The sequence below is a fragment of the Miscanthus floridulus genome, chromosome 6 (assembly GCF_019320115.1).
Source record: "Miscanthus floridulus cultivar M001 chromosome 6, ASM1932011v1, whole genome shotgun sequence".
Classification (NCBI taxonomy): domain Eukaryota; kingdom Viridiplantae; phylum Streptophyta; class Magnoliopsida; order Poales; family Poaceae; genus Miscanthus; species Miscanthus floridulus.
The window spans coordinates 143,368,210-143,385,135 of NC_089585.1; the positions used below are offsets into that span (position 1 = coordinate 143,368,210).

The 16,926-nt window shown below is 48.1% G+C and overlaps 2 protein-coding genes across 2 annotated transcripts; both read right to left on the minus strand.

Annotated features, from left to right (window-relative positions):
- Positions 1-3,978: 3,978 nt before the first annotated feature.
- On the minus strand, positions 3,979-5,650 carry LOC136460030 (uncharacterized). Its single transcript, XM_066459874.1, has one exon. The coding sequence runs from the start codon at positions 5,483-5,485 to the stop codon at positions 4,217-4,219; it is 1,269 nt and encodes a 422-aa protein (XP_066315971.1). The 5' UTR covers positions 5,486-5,650; the 3' UTR covers positions 3,979-4,216.
- A 5,378-nt stretch (positions 5,651-11,028) lies between these two features.
- Positions 11,029-13,792, minus strand: LOC136460031 (probable NADPH:quinone oxidoreductase 1). Its single transcript, XM_066459875.1, has 3 exons — positions 13,298-13,792; positions 13,002-13,199; positions 11,029-11,520 (listed from the first exon to the last, which is right to left on the minus strand). The coding sequence occupies exons 1-3, from the start codon at positions 13,395-13,397 to the stop codon at positions 11,219-11,221; spliced, it is 600 nt and encodes a 199-aa protein (XP_066315972.1). The 5' UTR covers positions 13,398-13,792; the 3' UTR covers positions 11,029-11,218.
- Between the last annotated feature and the right edge of the window lie 3,134 nt (positions 13,793-16,926).

Sequence of the window (16,926 nt, forward strand, 5' to 3'; positions counted from 1 at the left end):
AGCTAGCTTTTTTGTGTTCTCTTGGTGAGATCTCAGGAGGGATGATGAAAGAGCTAGGAACGCCTATGAGGCTACGCTGACATTATTATTCTTTGAGCACCAAGAAGAGAGATGAGATCGAGAAGGTAGCAGTAGAGAGGGGATGTTAACATGAGAGAATTTTAATGTGATAGATTAGCAGGAGGCAATGTTTGTTAACTATATATCTCTGGTGGGTGGTGGAGGGTTTGATCGAGTAGCTTAGCTTTAGGCAGCTTCAAAGAGGTGACATCCCTATTTATATAGCTAGGCGCTTGAGATGGTGGATCGGGTAGGTGTCGTCACTTTGTCACACACCTATGCATATGGCTTCACGAGGAGAAACAATTTTCAGTTATACACTACAACCCGGATGGAATAAGATATTCCATTCGGTGAAACTATGTACATTATCGCATGCAGTAAAAAGTACAACAAAGTTATACGACAGGATGGTCTACTTTGGTCGGCGATCAATTTCAGTATAAAGCAACAGCAATAACGTACTCGCTCTGTTCAAAAAACATGCCATTCTAGGTTTAAAGTGTCGATTTGTTATAAGTTTCACTAAGTTTATAGAAAATAATATAAAATATTTATATATCAAAGTATGCCTTATTATTCATTTAATGATTGTACTTAGGGTATCTCCAATAGTCCTTTTAAACCGCTAACTCATATGAAATTTGAAAAAGAAAAAAGAGAGTAGTCGGACATATACTAGCTTTAGTATAGAAGATATGAAAGCATTGACAAGTGTGTGAGCTTAACTCTTCATGAAAAATTAGCTACTCCCTCCATCCATCAATAAATCAATTCTAAGAGTAGTCTTAAGTCAAACTTTTTTAAAGTTTGACCGAATTTATATAAAGGAGTGCCAGGATTTATGACACTAAATTAGTATCATTTAGATACATCATAAACTTTTTTTTATAATATGCTCATTCGGTATCACAAATATTCGTACTTCTTTCTTTAAATTCGGTTAAACATTAAAATCTTTGACTTAAGATAACCCTATGAATTGATTTATTCAAGGACAAATGGAGTAATTGTTTTTTTTATCTTTCTCTATCATTTTCTGAATAAAATATGCTATGAGCTAGCCTTTTTAGCTGCCCTTATTACGTATATTATAATAATTATTAGAACTTTTAGATTATGTATCTTAGCTGCCCTTATTACGTATATTATAATAATTATTAGAACTTTTAGATTATGTATCTGTTTAGTAAAAGTTGAGACTCACTAACTCTTTGAGAAGTGAGAATGGCATCTCCTTTGAAACGGATGGAGTACTATCATATGCCAAAAAACTGCAGGTTAATCAATGCATCCTTGCTCAGCGTATGGTCGTGACAAATGTGTGACGCATGCAGGTTAGGTACGGTTCAGGTCAGTGCTACACTGTATCGCTTGAACTTATCGATCGGCTTATCAGCTAGAATTTACAGTATTTTTTTCTCACAACAAAATAGCTTCAGCCAGCTTATCAACCGGCTTATGTATCAGCCGAACAGAGCCAATACTATTAGAGCAAGGCTAATAATATAGCCAACTTGCTGACTGTAAGGTTCCTTGTAGCCTTCTCTCAGCCTACTCATATAGTAGTTAGCTCTTTACAGTTAATACATGGCCCACTTGTCTCTCTCTTGTGCCCAAGCCGGCTATAAACTTACAGCCCGCTTCTCCTCTCTCTCCTCTCCTTTCTCCTCTACCTCAGTATTTAGTCGGCTTATAACCTGCTATTATACTTGCTCTTAGTGCACTAATCAAGACTAGTATATTGTAATACTCCTATATTTCCCAGCCACAGGTAGCTAGTAGCCTATAGTAGAATCATGCACGGAGCTAGACAAGCCACCAGGGGGATCTAGCCTAGCTAGCTAGCTAGCTAGGGCTTATCTTAATCTGCCATTTTTTTAAACGAAGCGCTGCGATTACTGATTAGTCTAATCCTGCAGCATCGCATCGGTGACGGTGCGCGTTCACCACGTCTTGTGAGGGTGTCGACACGCTCGGCGAGCGTGGAGGAACGGGGACGCCTCGTGCCGGCGTGTGCCTGGCAGCCCTGCTCCCCGTGCGAGCCACTCCGATCCCAGCCGCAGTAGTCCTCGTTGGAGTGACAAGACTCAAGAGCGAGGCCAGCTGTAGTATAGCCGGCCAGGCGCTCGTCTATAAGGCAAGCCACGTCAGCATTGCAGCAGCCAGGTGGCAATATATATCTCTGCCGGTGGACTTGTCTAAAAAAAATATGGCACCATTGTGATCACAGTGTCGTCCCTACAGCACCCGCGGGTCATGCCATCATCGTGGGCCCCATGTGTGCGTTGTCGAATACTGCGCGGTGTTGGTCGACCAAACTCGTAGCGAGCTCTCTTCTCTTTTCTATGGGTCGTCATGAAAGCTGTCGTGTTGGGTTTTTAGACAAATGTAATGTATAGTTGCTTTAATAAATTATAGTGGCACCGAAAAAAAGCATGTGGCGCAATATTTTTGGAGTAATGTGTTTGAACAAATGTTTTTCGTATTGAAATTTAGTGTAGTTAATGGAGTTTTCCCTTTTCAAATTTAGCTTAGTCAACAAAAAAAAAAAATCTAGTGACATTTTTTGTCTAGCTTAACTAATATTTGACACAAAGTATGTATTGAAAAACATTTTTGTACTGATTTTTATAGAGTAAAATTCAAAATTAACGCATAGAGTATATATGTATCACCATGTACGTAAAAACCATATAAAAGCGGAGGTACGCATCATAATATATTCATATTATCTAGACTAGTTCATCAACCCGTGGACCCATGGAGAGGCAGCAATTTTAATGGATGCATGAATAGTTGTTACCCTCTAGTAAGATCAGCGATTACATTTTTAGGAAAGATTAGTGATTAGATGCCATAGGAATCTCTAGTAAAAGCATCCCAAGAGTCTCCCTTCATGGGTTTTTATCATAAAACTTAGGAAACAAAAAATCAAACTCCAATAGACTATCTAAACAACTCTTCATCATTTTCGCTTTCTAAAACCACCATTCTCGCCCTCCACTAACGGGGAGGCTATATGGTCTCTAAACTTAATATATGATAGTTCTAATCATGATTTTTCATACAAGAAAAATTATGGAAAGTCATTGGAGTATATAGAACGAAACATAGTTCGTTGGAGTTGGCTCTCCAATGGAGATATATTAAGTTTACAGTGGCTTGGTTGCTCTAAGATTACAGATGCCACCGGCCCACAGCTAAGTTGACGCAACGGCCGTGTTAAGCTTGGCCTGGAAGTGGAACAACCGACCGACTCAGGGGTTGGGCAAGAACCTGGGCCTTCATATGCTGGGTCCAAACTGGGCCAACCCTCTCGATGCCACTGCCACGGCCTAGCCCCTATATTGATCGGTGACAATGCGTTGTGGGCCTTGGACTTTTGCATTCTGTGACTTCTGCCTTTCTGGCCCTCTGGAGGAAATTTTCTCAGGTTTTTTAGTTTCTTGTGTTTGTGTGACAAAAAAGAAAAGAAAAATGAACCTGCCTTCTCGAAGCGCCAAAATCGATCTAAAAAAATACAGCCTTATTGATCTACTTGAGAGAAAATGCATTTCCTATGCAATTATCAAGTACTCGTGACTTTGTGAGAAAATACATCTCCTAGTCCTAGGGGAAAAGAATTTAGTGAGGTTAACGTGATGTGCTCATCAATCAGTTGCTTGCTTCTGAAACAAAACCATGCATGGGCACGGTCCATGTCCATTTGATGCAGGCCTTTCGGCTCTGATCTGATGCAGCATCACTTTGTTTGTTTGGAAGCACTGCAAGTGTAAGCTGGAAAGGAATGCTTTGTTGTTGTCTTCAGGATCACGACTTGCTTATATGTCTCAAATAACCCTTTCATTTGTACACATGAGAATACACCTAAACACCCTAGGCAATAGCTCTTTGCCATCTCTTACACTCTGCTACTAATAGTACTATAACTGCACACTCTTTACTTGGCTTTTCAGAACTTGTGAACAAAGCCTACTGTCTACAGTTTGTCGCCGCCATGTTACTCTCTCCTAAATTATGTGATCTTGTTCTACTGATAGTTAACAATACCGATTGGCAAGCCGAACCTGATGAACAAACCGCGGGATAAATTTCACGTCGAATTCAACAACTTTGCAAGAGTTGTGTTTCTCCCTGTAAATTTTGTTCGGCTTCAGAAGAAAGCTCTGCTCCCATAGAACACCCTTGTCCCATCCTTCTGCTGCTGCCGCTCGATCACCTTGTTCTTGTCGGGCGTCTCCTCCTTCTGCACGCCGCCGCCGCCGTCGAGGCCGAGCTCAATCGGTAGCTGCATCTTGGCCAGCGACTCGCTGAACTGCTGCATGCTCTTCACGTACATCTCCATGATCTGCCGCTGCATCGCGCTCTGCTCCGCCTCCATGTCCATGTCCATGTCCATGTCCCCGAGCGGCGACGTGAACACGTCGGCCTTAGTGGCCTTCCCGCCGCGCGACGTCGGCGTGTCCGGCGAGCGGCAGGACACGGGAGCCGTGGTGGCCTCGTCAAGGTCGGGCAGCGGCAGCGGCTTCTCTGCCGCTTCGGCGGAAGAAGAGACGGCCCTGTCCTCGCTGTCGCTGACCGTGCTGGCCGTCGAGGCGGAGGCGTTCCTGCTGGTGCTGCCGTCCGAGGACGCCGCCGACTTCTCCCCGCTCGGGCTCGTGCTCATCTCGCAGTAGTCCGGAGCCACCACCCCGTCCCCGGCGCGCAGGAACGGCAGGTACTGCACGGCCATGGCGTCGTTCTCCTGCTCCACTCTAAGGTCCGTGAACTCGATCCTTGAGTAGTCAACGGCCATGGGCGCGGGCGCGGGGCCGAGGATGACCACCTCCGACGCGATGGACGGCTCGGCGGCGTGGCCCGGCGCGTCGTCGCCGGGGATCCCCGGGCGGAGCGCGAGCGAGAGGCGCACGGTGCCGGCGGGCGAGTGGAGGAGGTCGGTGGACGAGAGCTCGAAGTTCCCCTCGACGATCCTAGCGCCATCGGCGGCCGCGATGGACGCGAGCGGCACGAGCGCGAAGCCGAGGAGCTGGTCGTCCAGGACGCCCCTGGCGCAGCTGCGCATCCAGAGCTCGCACTTGAGCACGTCCACGGCGATCCTCCCTTGGCAGACGCGCAGCGGCGGGAGGCGCTCGCCGAAGCGCGGGGAGGCGCCGCCGCCCCGCGCGACGCGCGTGGCCAGCGCGGCGCCATCGTCGTCGGGCGCCGACGTCAGCGCCAGCCTGGCGTACACGTCCTGGTCCCCGTAGATGCAGATGTTGTGGATGCCCCGCGCCTCGTGCACGAAGATGTCCAGCACGCAGGGGGGTTCCTCGTCCTGGTCCTCCTCATGCTCATGCTCGAGCTGGCTTCTGCTCTGCTCCTCTGCTCCTCCTCCGCCTTCGTCCGGCTGGCTGCGCAGAAACCTCGCCGCCGCCGGCTCCATGGCAGTCAGAAATCAAAGCGAGAGAGAGGTGGTTGGAAGAAGAAGGGCAGAATGTTCTGCCTGTGCCTGGATCACGTTGAGGGAGAGACGAGAGAGCAGAGCACAGGGAGTAGACTCCAAGTTTTGTAGTGGCTTGCAAGAGCACAGCAGGGGGAGTGTGCTGTGCACGCGAGCGCGTAGTGGAAGTGGAGTGGCCGCCGGTAGTTGCAGGAGGAAAGGAAACCCAAACGGCCAAACCCTTGGGTCGGTTGGCGAAGAAAACCGAGGGTTCCGGTTCGGTCGGTTGGCTTGGCTTGGCGCCAAGGGCAGGATGCTGGCGCCATGGCCTTTGGACTATGCCCACGGGAGAGGAGAGACCCAACCACCCCTACCCCTCCTCGTCCATCATCTTGTTCAGGTACCAGCTGCAGCTCATCAGCCATCCCATCATCACACACCACAGCAGCAGCACACCCTCGCTTGCTTTGGCCCCTTCGCGAAAAGCCAGACGGGACCTTTGCCTCTCTCTCACTCTTTTTTAGGCTATCTCTCCGACCCAAATTTCACCGTTTAGGTCACGCACAGAAAATAAGTGAGCTATCCAAATTCTTCCATTTCCAACCGCGAAGGCAAAATATCTTCAGTCCTCTCTTCCTTTCTCTCCCATGCGGCTGCCTTTCTCTCTTCCTCTCTCCCCCACGCGGCCGTGCAGGGCATGGCGACGGCGACGATGTGGGGCGACGGCGCACGCTGGCGCTGGCGCGGCGCCCGAAGCACGGCTGCGCGCTGGCGCCGCGCCCGCTGCCTGCCTTCTTCCCTCCCTCTCCCGGCCGGATCCGACCGGTGGCGCCCGCGTCGGCGGAGCTCGCGCTCGAGCTCTTGCCTCGTTTTGCGGCAGAGATTTGCGTCGTCCGGACGCTTATTTGACTTTCCCTTCGGCTGGTACGTAAAATCGGTCGGCTGTTTGGGTCTTCTGTTGGACAGCATTTTTTTGCCACATAAACCATTGTTGAAGACGCATTTTGCGTTTGCGTTTCGGTATTGGAGACAGTCTTACGTGGTTCTGAATCAGAGCCTCTTTATTAAAAAATCTGATGTAGGAGTAGTACGTGTGATCCCTTGTCCACACCACACCCTGATGTTGCCTTGCACTGCACCCAAACTCCTGGCCCAGCCGGTTTCACTATCACGTGGTAGTCGCGCTGCTAACCTCCCTGCATGTTTATCCAGAAGAGATTGATACTGGATATATACACACATAAAATTTGTAGTGGTGCCGTAGCGTCCCTGGTTGATCGATGTTAGCGTCGACAGTGACGGTATCGATTGAGACTCGATCAGGATGTTGGAGAATTATTCAGGAACCGGCTGCAGAATAGCATGGCCCTGTTCGCTTAGCTGATAAGTCATGGCTAAAAGTACTGTTGGCTGATTTGTTGTGAGAGAAAAATATTGTTCGTTGACTGAAAAAATAAGGCTTATAAGCCAAGCGAACATGGCGCTGATTATTGTATTGCTGCTGCGGGAAGTAATGCTAATACAAAGTACGTATATGATTTTCTTTGAGAAGGGTACGTACACTAGATTACAAGCAGAGCGTCCTAGATTATCTTTGAGATCACCTTGGTGTGTAACACGTACAACCCAGAATCAAAAGGTTTGCAGTTGACAGTCGTTAAACAGTACAGTACCACAGCAAACAGTCGCAAGGCTTATATTAGCACATGCACGGTGCACCTTTTAGAAGCACAAGCACATCCACAACTTGCATTGACAACCGGGTCCTGTACGCTGGCGTCGCGTGCATGGCCGGCGGCGACGTCGCCGGCAGGATGGCCGCACGTAGGTCGTCGGGAAAGGTGGGCGGTCGCGACGCTACGCTAGGCCTAGGACGTGGCCTGGGTATTCGTCAGACAGACAAGCGCGCGAGCGCAGTGGATGGCGTGGAGGACTGCAGGTCAGTCGGCGTCGGCGTCGGCGTCTCTGTTTGTCAACCCGACTGGCTGGAGCACACTCCCGCTTCCTTCGCGTGCAATTGCAAGCATCGACAGCGAGAGCCACCCAACCGGACTTAGGGCCTGTTTGGACGACGCCCTGGCCCCTGGCTGCCTGCCAGGCAATGCATCCTGGCCACAGGCACAAGAAATCGGACGCCTGGCGTTCTTGCCTGGCTTCTGAGTTGCCTGACAGTCACCATCCAAACAGGCGCGCGCCACCACCAACCGACGACTAATGACTTCAATTTTTTTTCTTTATTTTTCCACTCACTGTCTAATGTATAAACCCTCTGTCTGAAATTATAGATCGTTGTGGTTTTCTAAAGCTTTTGCTGCACAGTAAGATGCACCTCTGGTCATCAAAATCCTCGAAATTAGATGTCATCTAGATCTCTAAACTTCTAAAGTAAACATCCATGCAAGAGGGTTAGCTTAAGTTTTGACAATTTAAGTCCTACGTGACACGGTTAGTAAGTTTAGCAACATGGCATGTATTTTGGAAGCTTGAAACCTAGATGACACCTTAAGCCATGGTGAAGAACCGTAACACATTTTTAACTCTTTGCTATATAACATTCTCGATATACACTATATCTAAATAAAACAATAAAAGCATGTATCTATAAAAGTCAAATTTAAGGTGGACATAATATTTGTTTTTTTATGAAACAAACTGAGACTGGCGGATATACAGTTATCTCATGCGAAAATGAGATAAGGCACGAATGCATGGTGGTCGTGACGCCACAAAACTTCGTGATGTCAAAATCCGATGACGTCACGGTGCTTCCGCTCTACGGAGTACTCCTTTTCCAGAAAACGACTAATAATAAGGCTGCAAAGGAACGCCTTTGCATTTGTTTTCTTGGGCCACGTTTAGTTTCAAAAACTAAACGTAGATGAAGCATTAAATGTAGATGGGAAAAAACTAATTATACAATTTGGTTGAAAATCACAAGACAAACGTTTTAAGCCTAATTAGTCCATGATTGAACACTAATTACTAAATAAAAACGAAAGTACTGCTGTAGCCAAATTCCCAAATTTCGCAGAACTAAAAGAGGCCTTGAATGCAGTACGCCACCGTGACATAATATTTGTTTTTTATGAAACAAACTGAGACTGGCTGATATACAGTTTTGATTGATCTTGGTCTTGAATGCTGGGGCAGTACGCCACGGTGTTGCATTGGGGAAGCCCGATACCAGTAAAAAGATCTTGCTACTAGCTACGACATCAAGTGTACTAGCTGAAGCTGAAAGCTTCTCTGCAGCGTCACGGCTCAGAAAAACAAGGGCGTAAAGCCAAGACCAAGAGTTAGGTCTCGGTCCAGCTCGTCACAATCTACCTTTTAGATGGAGATTAATAGGTGAACTGTGCTTGTATATTGGTTCTTTTAGCATCACTAGTGCAGAATTTGCAGTAGTGGTTAGGGTGGTTCGTTTCGTTAGTCATTTAGTACGGCGTCATCCGAAACCGCCGTCATGCTAGCAACCGTGATCGCCACGTGCTACTTATTACAAACTGATTTAGGTATCACTGGTTAACTAATACAATACCGTATACCTACGAGTGTATCCTTAAAAATGATCCAATTCTAGATCTATAACTAGTCGGAGCATCTAAAGTTTGACAAGTATATATGGAAAAAATCAATATTTATGGCACCAAATAGGTGTGTTATAAAAATATATTTTATAATGAATCCAGTGATACTATAAATATCAGAATTGTTTTATAAATTTGGCCAAACTCAAGACGGTTTGACTTGGTGCTATGCTAGAATTGTATTTTTTTTGGACAGAAGGAATACTCCCTAGCAAATAAATTATTTTTGTAAGGAAAAGAGCAGCAGTCCATTTCCTTCAATCTTGCCGATCACGGGGTGAGAGTGAAACAGTGTTTTAAGAAGCATGAATCACACGGTGAATCTAAAGTCAAATCCTCAAGTGGTGAGCCATGCAAATATTTCCCATTTTGTGTGGTCTCCCATTTGCACCATCAAGTGGGGGAGATGGTGTACATCTTTCTTTTCCTGCCATTAGGTGCAGTGATGATGATCTTCGTTGCCACTCGAGCAACTGCCAACAGGCAAGGCAACCTTGCAGCTGCAGAGCAGGAGCTAATGGACAGAGCAGTGGCAAAGTGGTAGCTGGTACCTGCCTCCAAATATTGTGCAGCAGCAATGAGCAATGGCCGGCCGGTCGGTCGGTGAGTACCCGGTGCTTATTTCACGCCACGCCGTGTCCTGCAAGTCAAAATGAGTCTGAAAAGTGAGGGGTCGAGTTCACAAAGAATCCGACGGGTTCGGTTGGGTTAGGTCTGAACCCGCTTTGGCCTTTTAGTCTTGCTTGCTTTGACAGCTCGAGGCGTCCCGGGTCGGTCGTTTATTTGCAATTGCAGCGACAAGTGTGCTTCCAGAAGTCCCACACTGGGGCACAATGGTGATGGGCTCGCCAACTTGTGCCGAGAACTCCTGCATCAGAATTCAGAAGCACCAAACTGAGAGGGATACAAGCATCTGTGTTTCTACTATCGCCCTGTTCGCTTCTCTTATAATCCGTCTTTTTCAGTTGGAACAGTGTTTCACTTCTCTTATACATGTACTGAATGTTTTAAGGCGCAACCTTTGAAAATTCAGCTTCAGAAACGCCATACATATGCAACAAGCCAGGACAATAGCTTCTGGACCCAACTATTCTCACCCAACTCTTGACACATGAATACATGATTAGTACATTGTAAATTAAGAAGACTTCCTCCAGTCAGTCTTTCACAAATGCATATAGGAGTATAATATCAGCAACGGCGCACCTGATCCAAGAGTGACAATGGCATATCAAAATCATGTACAGCTTGTGGACAAGATGTCCTACCTGGAATACTTTAGTACATCCAGCCAAATCTTGACAGTTCTTTCAGTTCACCCAGGAATTGCAGTTCTGTCATCTCATACTTTAGTTGATTTGCCTCCATACCATTGGGGAAACCAATATATCTCCTCTTCTTTTACACCACCATGAGAGTCGCCTTGTGTAGTTGTGTATCATATCGTCATCCATTCATGCAGCAGTATGCACCTGCACCTGCAACACAAACAATTTAACCAAACCAAAAATGGATGTGTTTTTGGGACATGTTTGGCTTTTGTCAATCACCTTACACTTAGTAGCAGTATTAGTATGGCAGATCACTTTCACTTAACTTTAATAACCAATGGAGAAAAAAATAGTTGATGGATATAGTAGCTGGAAATTTAATAACCAATGGAGAAAAACTATGGAACTCTGGTTCGCACTGGCCATTGAGGGTCTGTTTGGAACGAAGGAATTTCACAGGAATTGCGCAGGAATTTTACAGGAATCAGTTCATTTTCACAGAAAAAGTACAGGAACGGGAAAAAATCCCGCATTCCAAACAGGGCCTTGAGATTAGATTTCATTTAACTTTATTTGTATAGTCATAAACTTTCACTTAATTTTAGTCGCTGAATCATTAAAACACCAAAGTTCAAAATTTGCTGAGATAAGACAGCTACTGAAAATCAATTCACATTGCTGGGAAAGGTAACACACTAAAACACAAATCTTTATTATATAATCAGCAAACAGGATAACACTTCTCCAGTGATTTATTACAACTTTCAGGCCACACCCACAATGCATTACAGGTCCCAAGAAAGGTACGAGACACGCAAGACGGCAAGAGCCATAAACTCTTCTCAGTGAAGCACATACTACAATGGTCCCCAGTTGATTCAGTCCTTCTGGAGCCTTAGTGTGAAGGCCTGAAGGGACAAGAGCACTTGCTTGAGCCGCTCTCTGATTTGAGCATCAATCAGATTTCCATCGCTGTCAAACTTGGGTGGTTGCTGAAATGCTTGGACGCACAGTTCAGGCTTGTTGATGAAATGAAGATCCAAGAATACCCCAACCTGACGGAGATGGTACTGTGACCTCCCTCCTCCAAAGCCACCGCCTGCGCTCACAATTGCAGCAGGTTTGTCTGCCCAACAGTTCTTTCCTCTAGAAGCCCAGTCAAGTGCATTCTTTAGGGGGGCTGCAATTGTAACACAAACCATGTAAATGAAGCAGAAATGGTGAATTGTAAACGCAGGCTACGATTGTAACACAAACCATGTATCATAGCTAAAAGAAAGGTGAATTTGGGTAGTTTTGGCATTATGATATTGTAGCATTGTCTTAAAATAACACAACCACTGCAGGAATACTGAAACCAACGACTCATATCAATGTTAGGCAAGTTAACCAATGAAATCCGTAAAAATGTCAAAAAAATGTGTGCTCATAATCAGACAAAATGGAGAGGCACCCATTGATATACAAATAGCAATGTTGAATCAACATCAATCTATGCATACTTAACACTGCAGCATAAATTACCTGGCAAACAACAATTTAAGGAACTTTGTAAAAACTAATTCGAGATATCAGGTCTTGGGAACAAATATAATGATGCAGATAATACTACGGTGTCCTAGACCTATCATTGACTGCATGGTAGAATATGTATTCAGTGCCACAGAAGGTTACAATCTACATTGCAGATTCAAATGTGAGTTCATGGAATGACACAGTAGATTCATCTCCAAGATAATGGAGTGGAATTATGCACTTCATAACATGTATGATACTAATACGCAAAACTTATATTGCATTAGAATAGCAAATGAAATGGAATAGCCATGACATTTTGGGGAATGGGCTTTCTTCAGCTCAGGGGGTAAAGGGATGCCAATATAGATATTAATTAAGATGGCTAAAAATCTTCTTAATATAATGATAGGCAGCTCTTTTGTGTGTTCGAGGGGGAAAAAACAAGAGGATTAAAAGGGAGCATTTCTTGGTGGTTGCCAGTAATCTGTGAACTAAACCAACATCAAAGTCAGCAGAAAGTATGAAGGAAAGAAATTGACGTGCCCCTCTGTTGATAAGGTTTTGCAAGAAAGGAATAAAGGAAAAGCATACACATCATGGGAGACATGCCTTTGCTAAAGGCCAAATGCCCCCTTTTTTTCTTCGTGTAAGGCAATTTCACCATCACGGACTCAGTGTACCGACAACATAATCTTAAGTTCCTGTTTGATGGAGAATTATGTGAACCTAACACCCTATTTGCGCACCACGATAATTGGGAATCAAATCGATCCCACCCATTGTGCACCATGCCAACCCAATGTGAACCTAAATTGGCAGTGGCAGCAATGCACAGGGTGACATGGTCCCCAGAGGTACACAGTACAGTTCAGTATGCCTAAATTGTATTTCAACTGAATGTTAAAAATCAAATAATGAATCGCGTTGCTCAATTTGCCTTGAGCACAACAATACTGCTGATTGCTGAGTGAGTGAGTGAAACGCCGTCCTAAAGTTTCTGGCGGGAGGCGTTCCACGCCCAAAATACCCCCGACCCCGAGCATTTTATCCATGGCAATCCCCTTCCAATTGGTGCCTGCGGGCAGGAGATCTGAAACGAACGAGGAGCAAGGCAGGAAGGAGAGAGGGGGGCGAAGAGCGTACTGGCGATGGAGTAGTTGTACTCTGGCGCGCCGAAGAGGAAGCAGTCGGCCTTGCAGACCTTGGCGCGGAAGGCCTCGACGGCGGGCGGGAAGCCGGTGCCGCCGCCGGTCTCGAGGTCGGTATTGATGAGGGGCAGGTCGGAGATGTCAAGCTGGTCGACGCGGAGCCCCGGGATGGAGTCCTCGCACACCTCCGCGGCTGCCGGGTAGTTAGTTGGACGAGGAAACGAAGTCGTGAGTAGTGATAGGCACGACACGACACGACACGAGGAAGGAGGAGGAGGAGGGGAAGCGTACCGGCGCGGAGGAGGCCGCGGTTGAAGGAGGCCTTGCGGAGGGAGCCGCAGATGGCGGCCACGCGCAGGACGGGCCTCGCCGATGCTGCCGCGGCTTCCATGCTTCGATTTCGAGTTGGGGCGGGGCTGGGAGTCCGACTAGTCGGGTTGGTCGGTCGCGGTGCTGGTGCTGGTGCTCTGGTGCTCGACGCGGCGAGGAAGCCAATAAATACGTCACGCACTCAGCTCGGTCAGCTCGACTGCTCAAGTGCGCCAGCGGCGATTCCACGATTCTTCGTCCAAATCATCGGCCAACTTTAGCGTGCTCCATCTACTCCGTTAGTATAGTTTGGTGTCACGGGAGTACGGGACGATCAAAAAGTGCGGCCGGCGGCTAGGAGCAAGTCTTGGGCTCTTCCGCTCTTGGCAGCCGGCGGCTCGTGCTCGTCGTCGGTGGATGAGAGCGTGTGACCTACTGACCTCAACTCAGCTTGACGAGACGAGAGGATGACCTCAGCTCTGGATGGCATCGGTTTGCTGACCAGTTTTTGGGGGCCGCCGCGAGCACCAAGCGCGGGCCGGTACGCGACAGAAGGAGCTGCTGGGTGGCCCAGCCTGCAGCCCGTCACGGGCCTTTACCGCGCCGCGTCTTTCTATGCGCCAGACAGCACTTGCGCGTCCAACAAGGAAAGGGGGATTTGGGGAAGTACGAGCGAACCTTTTCTTATTTTTCGTGATATATATAAATCATTTGCTAATTTGCGGTTTGTCTAAAGTAAATCGTCTGCTTAACATACTCCAAAGGAGGCTCCTATCCCATCTCCGATCGTATTTTGAAGACACCAAGATGTAGGGATGCAAATGCAAGCAGACTTGTCCACGAGTCTATAAAACCTGCAAAAATTAAACCAAGCCCGCTTGAAGAGGGAGGAAATGACTTCCGACCATTCCTAATTGTTTATTCGCCCAATCTCAAAAAAAAAAAAAATCCTTTATTCACCCCTAATCAACACCCCCTCCCCCTCTTACTACCCTTAGGCTAAGGGATAATGGTTGGGGACTTTGATTTCAGCGATCTATCCTTCGAGAAACAAACTGTCATGCATCACGATAGCTGGCAGACAACCAGAAGTGAAGGAAAAGACAATCAACACCATTATTGTGCTCCAATCGGTTCCAGCTTCTCCTCACAAAATAATGTAGCGGTAATGTTTTATAGCGTGGAGCTATTTTTATTTCTCTAAGTTAAAATGAATTAGAGAACACATGGAACCGGTAAAAGCTAGCTCGGTTTCACCGGCTTCGGCTCCTACTTGGCACATTATGCTAAGCACCAGGGTCGAGTTCTCATAGCTTGTTTGGTAGAGCTCATCCTATTCCTGATTGTCTGTGACAAACGATTTGCTTGATAGGAGTAGAAGTGATTCTATAGCCACAGGTGGTTTTTTTAGATTCTCCAATGTAAACTATAGGTAGAAGTTGATTTTTCTACTATAAGTAAATTAGGGGAAACTAACTCTTTCAGCTTGTAGCATTCTACTTTACTTTTAGAGAATTACTTTACGAAATCAACGTAGACTCATTTATCTATAAAATTCAGCTTCAACTCCTCCTAGATCCAAAATGTTGATCCGTGAGCTCCGCCAAACCCAAACCTGCCCTTGAGTAGTCGAGTTTATGAACAGATACTCTGGTGGAGTGGTCGTACAGGCTTCGCTGCTTCAGTGCCTCTGCGGCGACGGAGCACGCGCGACAGTAGGCTAGAGAAGCAGAGACGGAGAGAACCGCAGCTGCAGGCCACGAGGAAGACTACGGCCTCAGCCGTTTGACCCTGCAATTTTTGCCACCAACGGGTGGCGAGAGGCGGCTGCCGCGCCGTACCCCGTACTGCGCGTCGAGGCGAAGTGGACTGTGCGCGGACGGCCGGCAGCAGGAGCAGGAGCACCCAGAGAGACAGCGTCCAGCGCGGAGCAGGCACATGCCGCATTCCAGCCAGGTGGAAGATGCCAACCTTGATCAGCAGTTCTGCTTCCCATCATGCATCATCTATTCATCTTTATTTTCCCGTAATTCGGGTGCGTGATCAAAATCTTCGGGAACACATCTGTTCAAGTTCAGAGAAACCGGCATGCAGCCTGGGCAAAAGGCAACCCATTTCCGGTGAGAGACCGCAGCAACGCGCGAGGGCCGAAGCCATGGATGATTGACGCAGGTCGACCGTTTCTTGCCGCGGTAACACTCAGCCCCGAGCCCCCGACACTGCCTTTGACCACACCCAAATCAGGAGCAACGTTTACCCGAGGTATAAATTTCCAAACGGGCCGCGCGAAACGGGCTGGCACGGGCCCGGTGCGAAAAAGCACGGCCCTAGCCCGGTACGGCCCGGCCTCGCCCGTGCCCGTGCCTGGGCCGAAAGGTCGGCCCGTAGTGCCGGCCCAGGCACGGCCCGTTCCAACGGGCGGCACGGGGCAGACACGGCTCGCAGCCGTCGGATCGCGGAGGCGGGGCGTGAGCCGTTGGATCGCCGGGCGGCCGGGGGGTCCGGTATATAAGCCGCCCGATTGACCGCTCTCCCCACTCCCCTCACTCGTAACCCTAGCCTCTCGCCCTCTCCTCTCCGTCACTCCCCGCTCACTCTGTCGCCCGCCCGCTCCTCGCCTGCTCACCGCTCTTCGCCGCACTCGTAACCTGGGCTCCTCGACGCCATCACCATGGAGTCTTCCGGCGGGTAAGGGGTCAGTTCCGGTGGCCGGTGGTTCCCTCTTCTCCCTCTCCGCCCTCAATCTCCATCTGTTCCCTTATTCTTCATCCCTGAACGTCGATTGAGCCTCGTTCTCGGCATCCTCGCCGCATCTCCGTCATCTAGCCGTCATCCACATCGCTGGCTGCCGCCACCTCCGGGGCTCCGGTCTCCGTTGAGGTACCGAGGGTGTGCAATCGGTCCGTCTCATCATCGTCGTTTACGGGGCTCCAGCTATAGAGGTAAGGGTAAACCCTAACCCTAACCTAAACCCTAATCCCCAACCTAACCCTGCTTTTATCTGTTGATTGTGGCAGCCGTCGAGGAACCGGAGACGGCGGAGATAGCCCTAGGCGCCGGGCGACACAACGACGGGGAGTTTGACCACTCCTAGAACGACGAGCTGCGTATGTGCGGGATGGCCGGAGATGATGAGGACGATGATGTTCGCGAGGACGCTGCCGTGCTCTTCGACCGTTCTGCTGCTGATCCCCTTCCCGTCGACGACTCCGACCCCCCAGTCGACGTGGCTGATGCCGACGGTGGCCAGAGCGAGGTTAGCCCTGTCGGTTCTAATCACCCTTCCACGTCTGCTGTCTGGGAGGACTTTGAGAAGCACTACAAAACTGAGAAAGGTAGAAAGATCAGGTTTGCTGCCACTTGCCTTCATTGCCATTAGCGCTACTCTACTTATTCTGCTCATGGCACTGGACATCTTACTCGACATCTTGCTAAGTGTCCTAAGAAACTTGAGAAGACCCGGGGCATGACTCAGACTCATATTGCTTTTAATTCTGATGGTTCTGTTCGTCGTTGGGAGTACAGTGCTGAGGTAGCTCGTGTTGAACTTGTTCGTATGCTTGCTAGATTGGACCTACCTCTTATGATTGGTGAAACTAAGGCATTTAAAG

Coding starts and splice junctions, on each gene's coding strand:
- LOC136460030 (XM_066459874.1), bottom strand. CDS start 5,485: ATGGAGCCGGCGGCGGCGAGGTTTCTGCGCAGCCAGCCGGACGAAGGC.
- LOC136460031 (XM_066459875.1), bottom strand. CDS start 13,397: ATGGAAGCCGCGGCAGCATCGGCGAGGCCCGTCCTGCGCGTGGCCGCC. Junction 13,200..13,297: donor CCGCGGCCTCCTCCGCGCCG/GTACGCTTCCCC, acceptor ACTACCCGGCAG/CCGCGGAGGTGTGCGAGGAC. Junction 11,521..13,001: donor GTACAACTACTCCATCGCCA/GTACGCTCTTCG, acceptor TTACAATTGCAG/CCCCCCTAAAGAATGCACTT.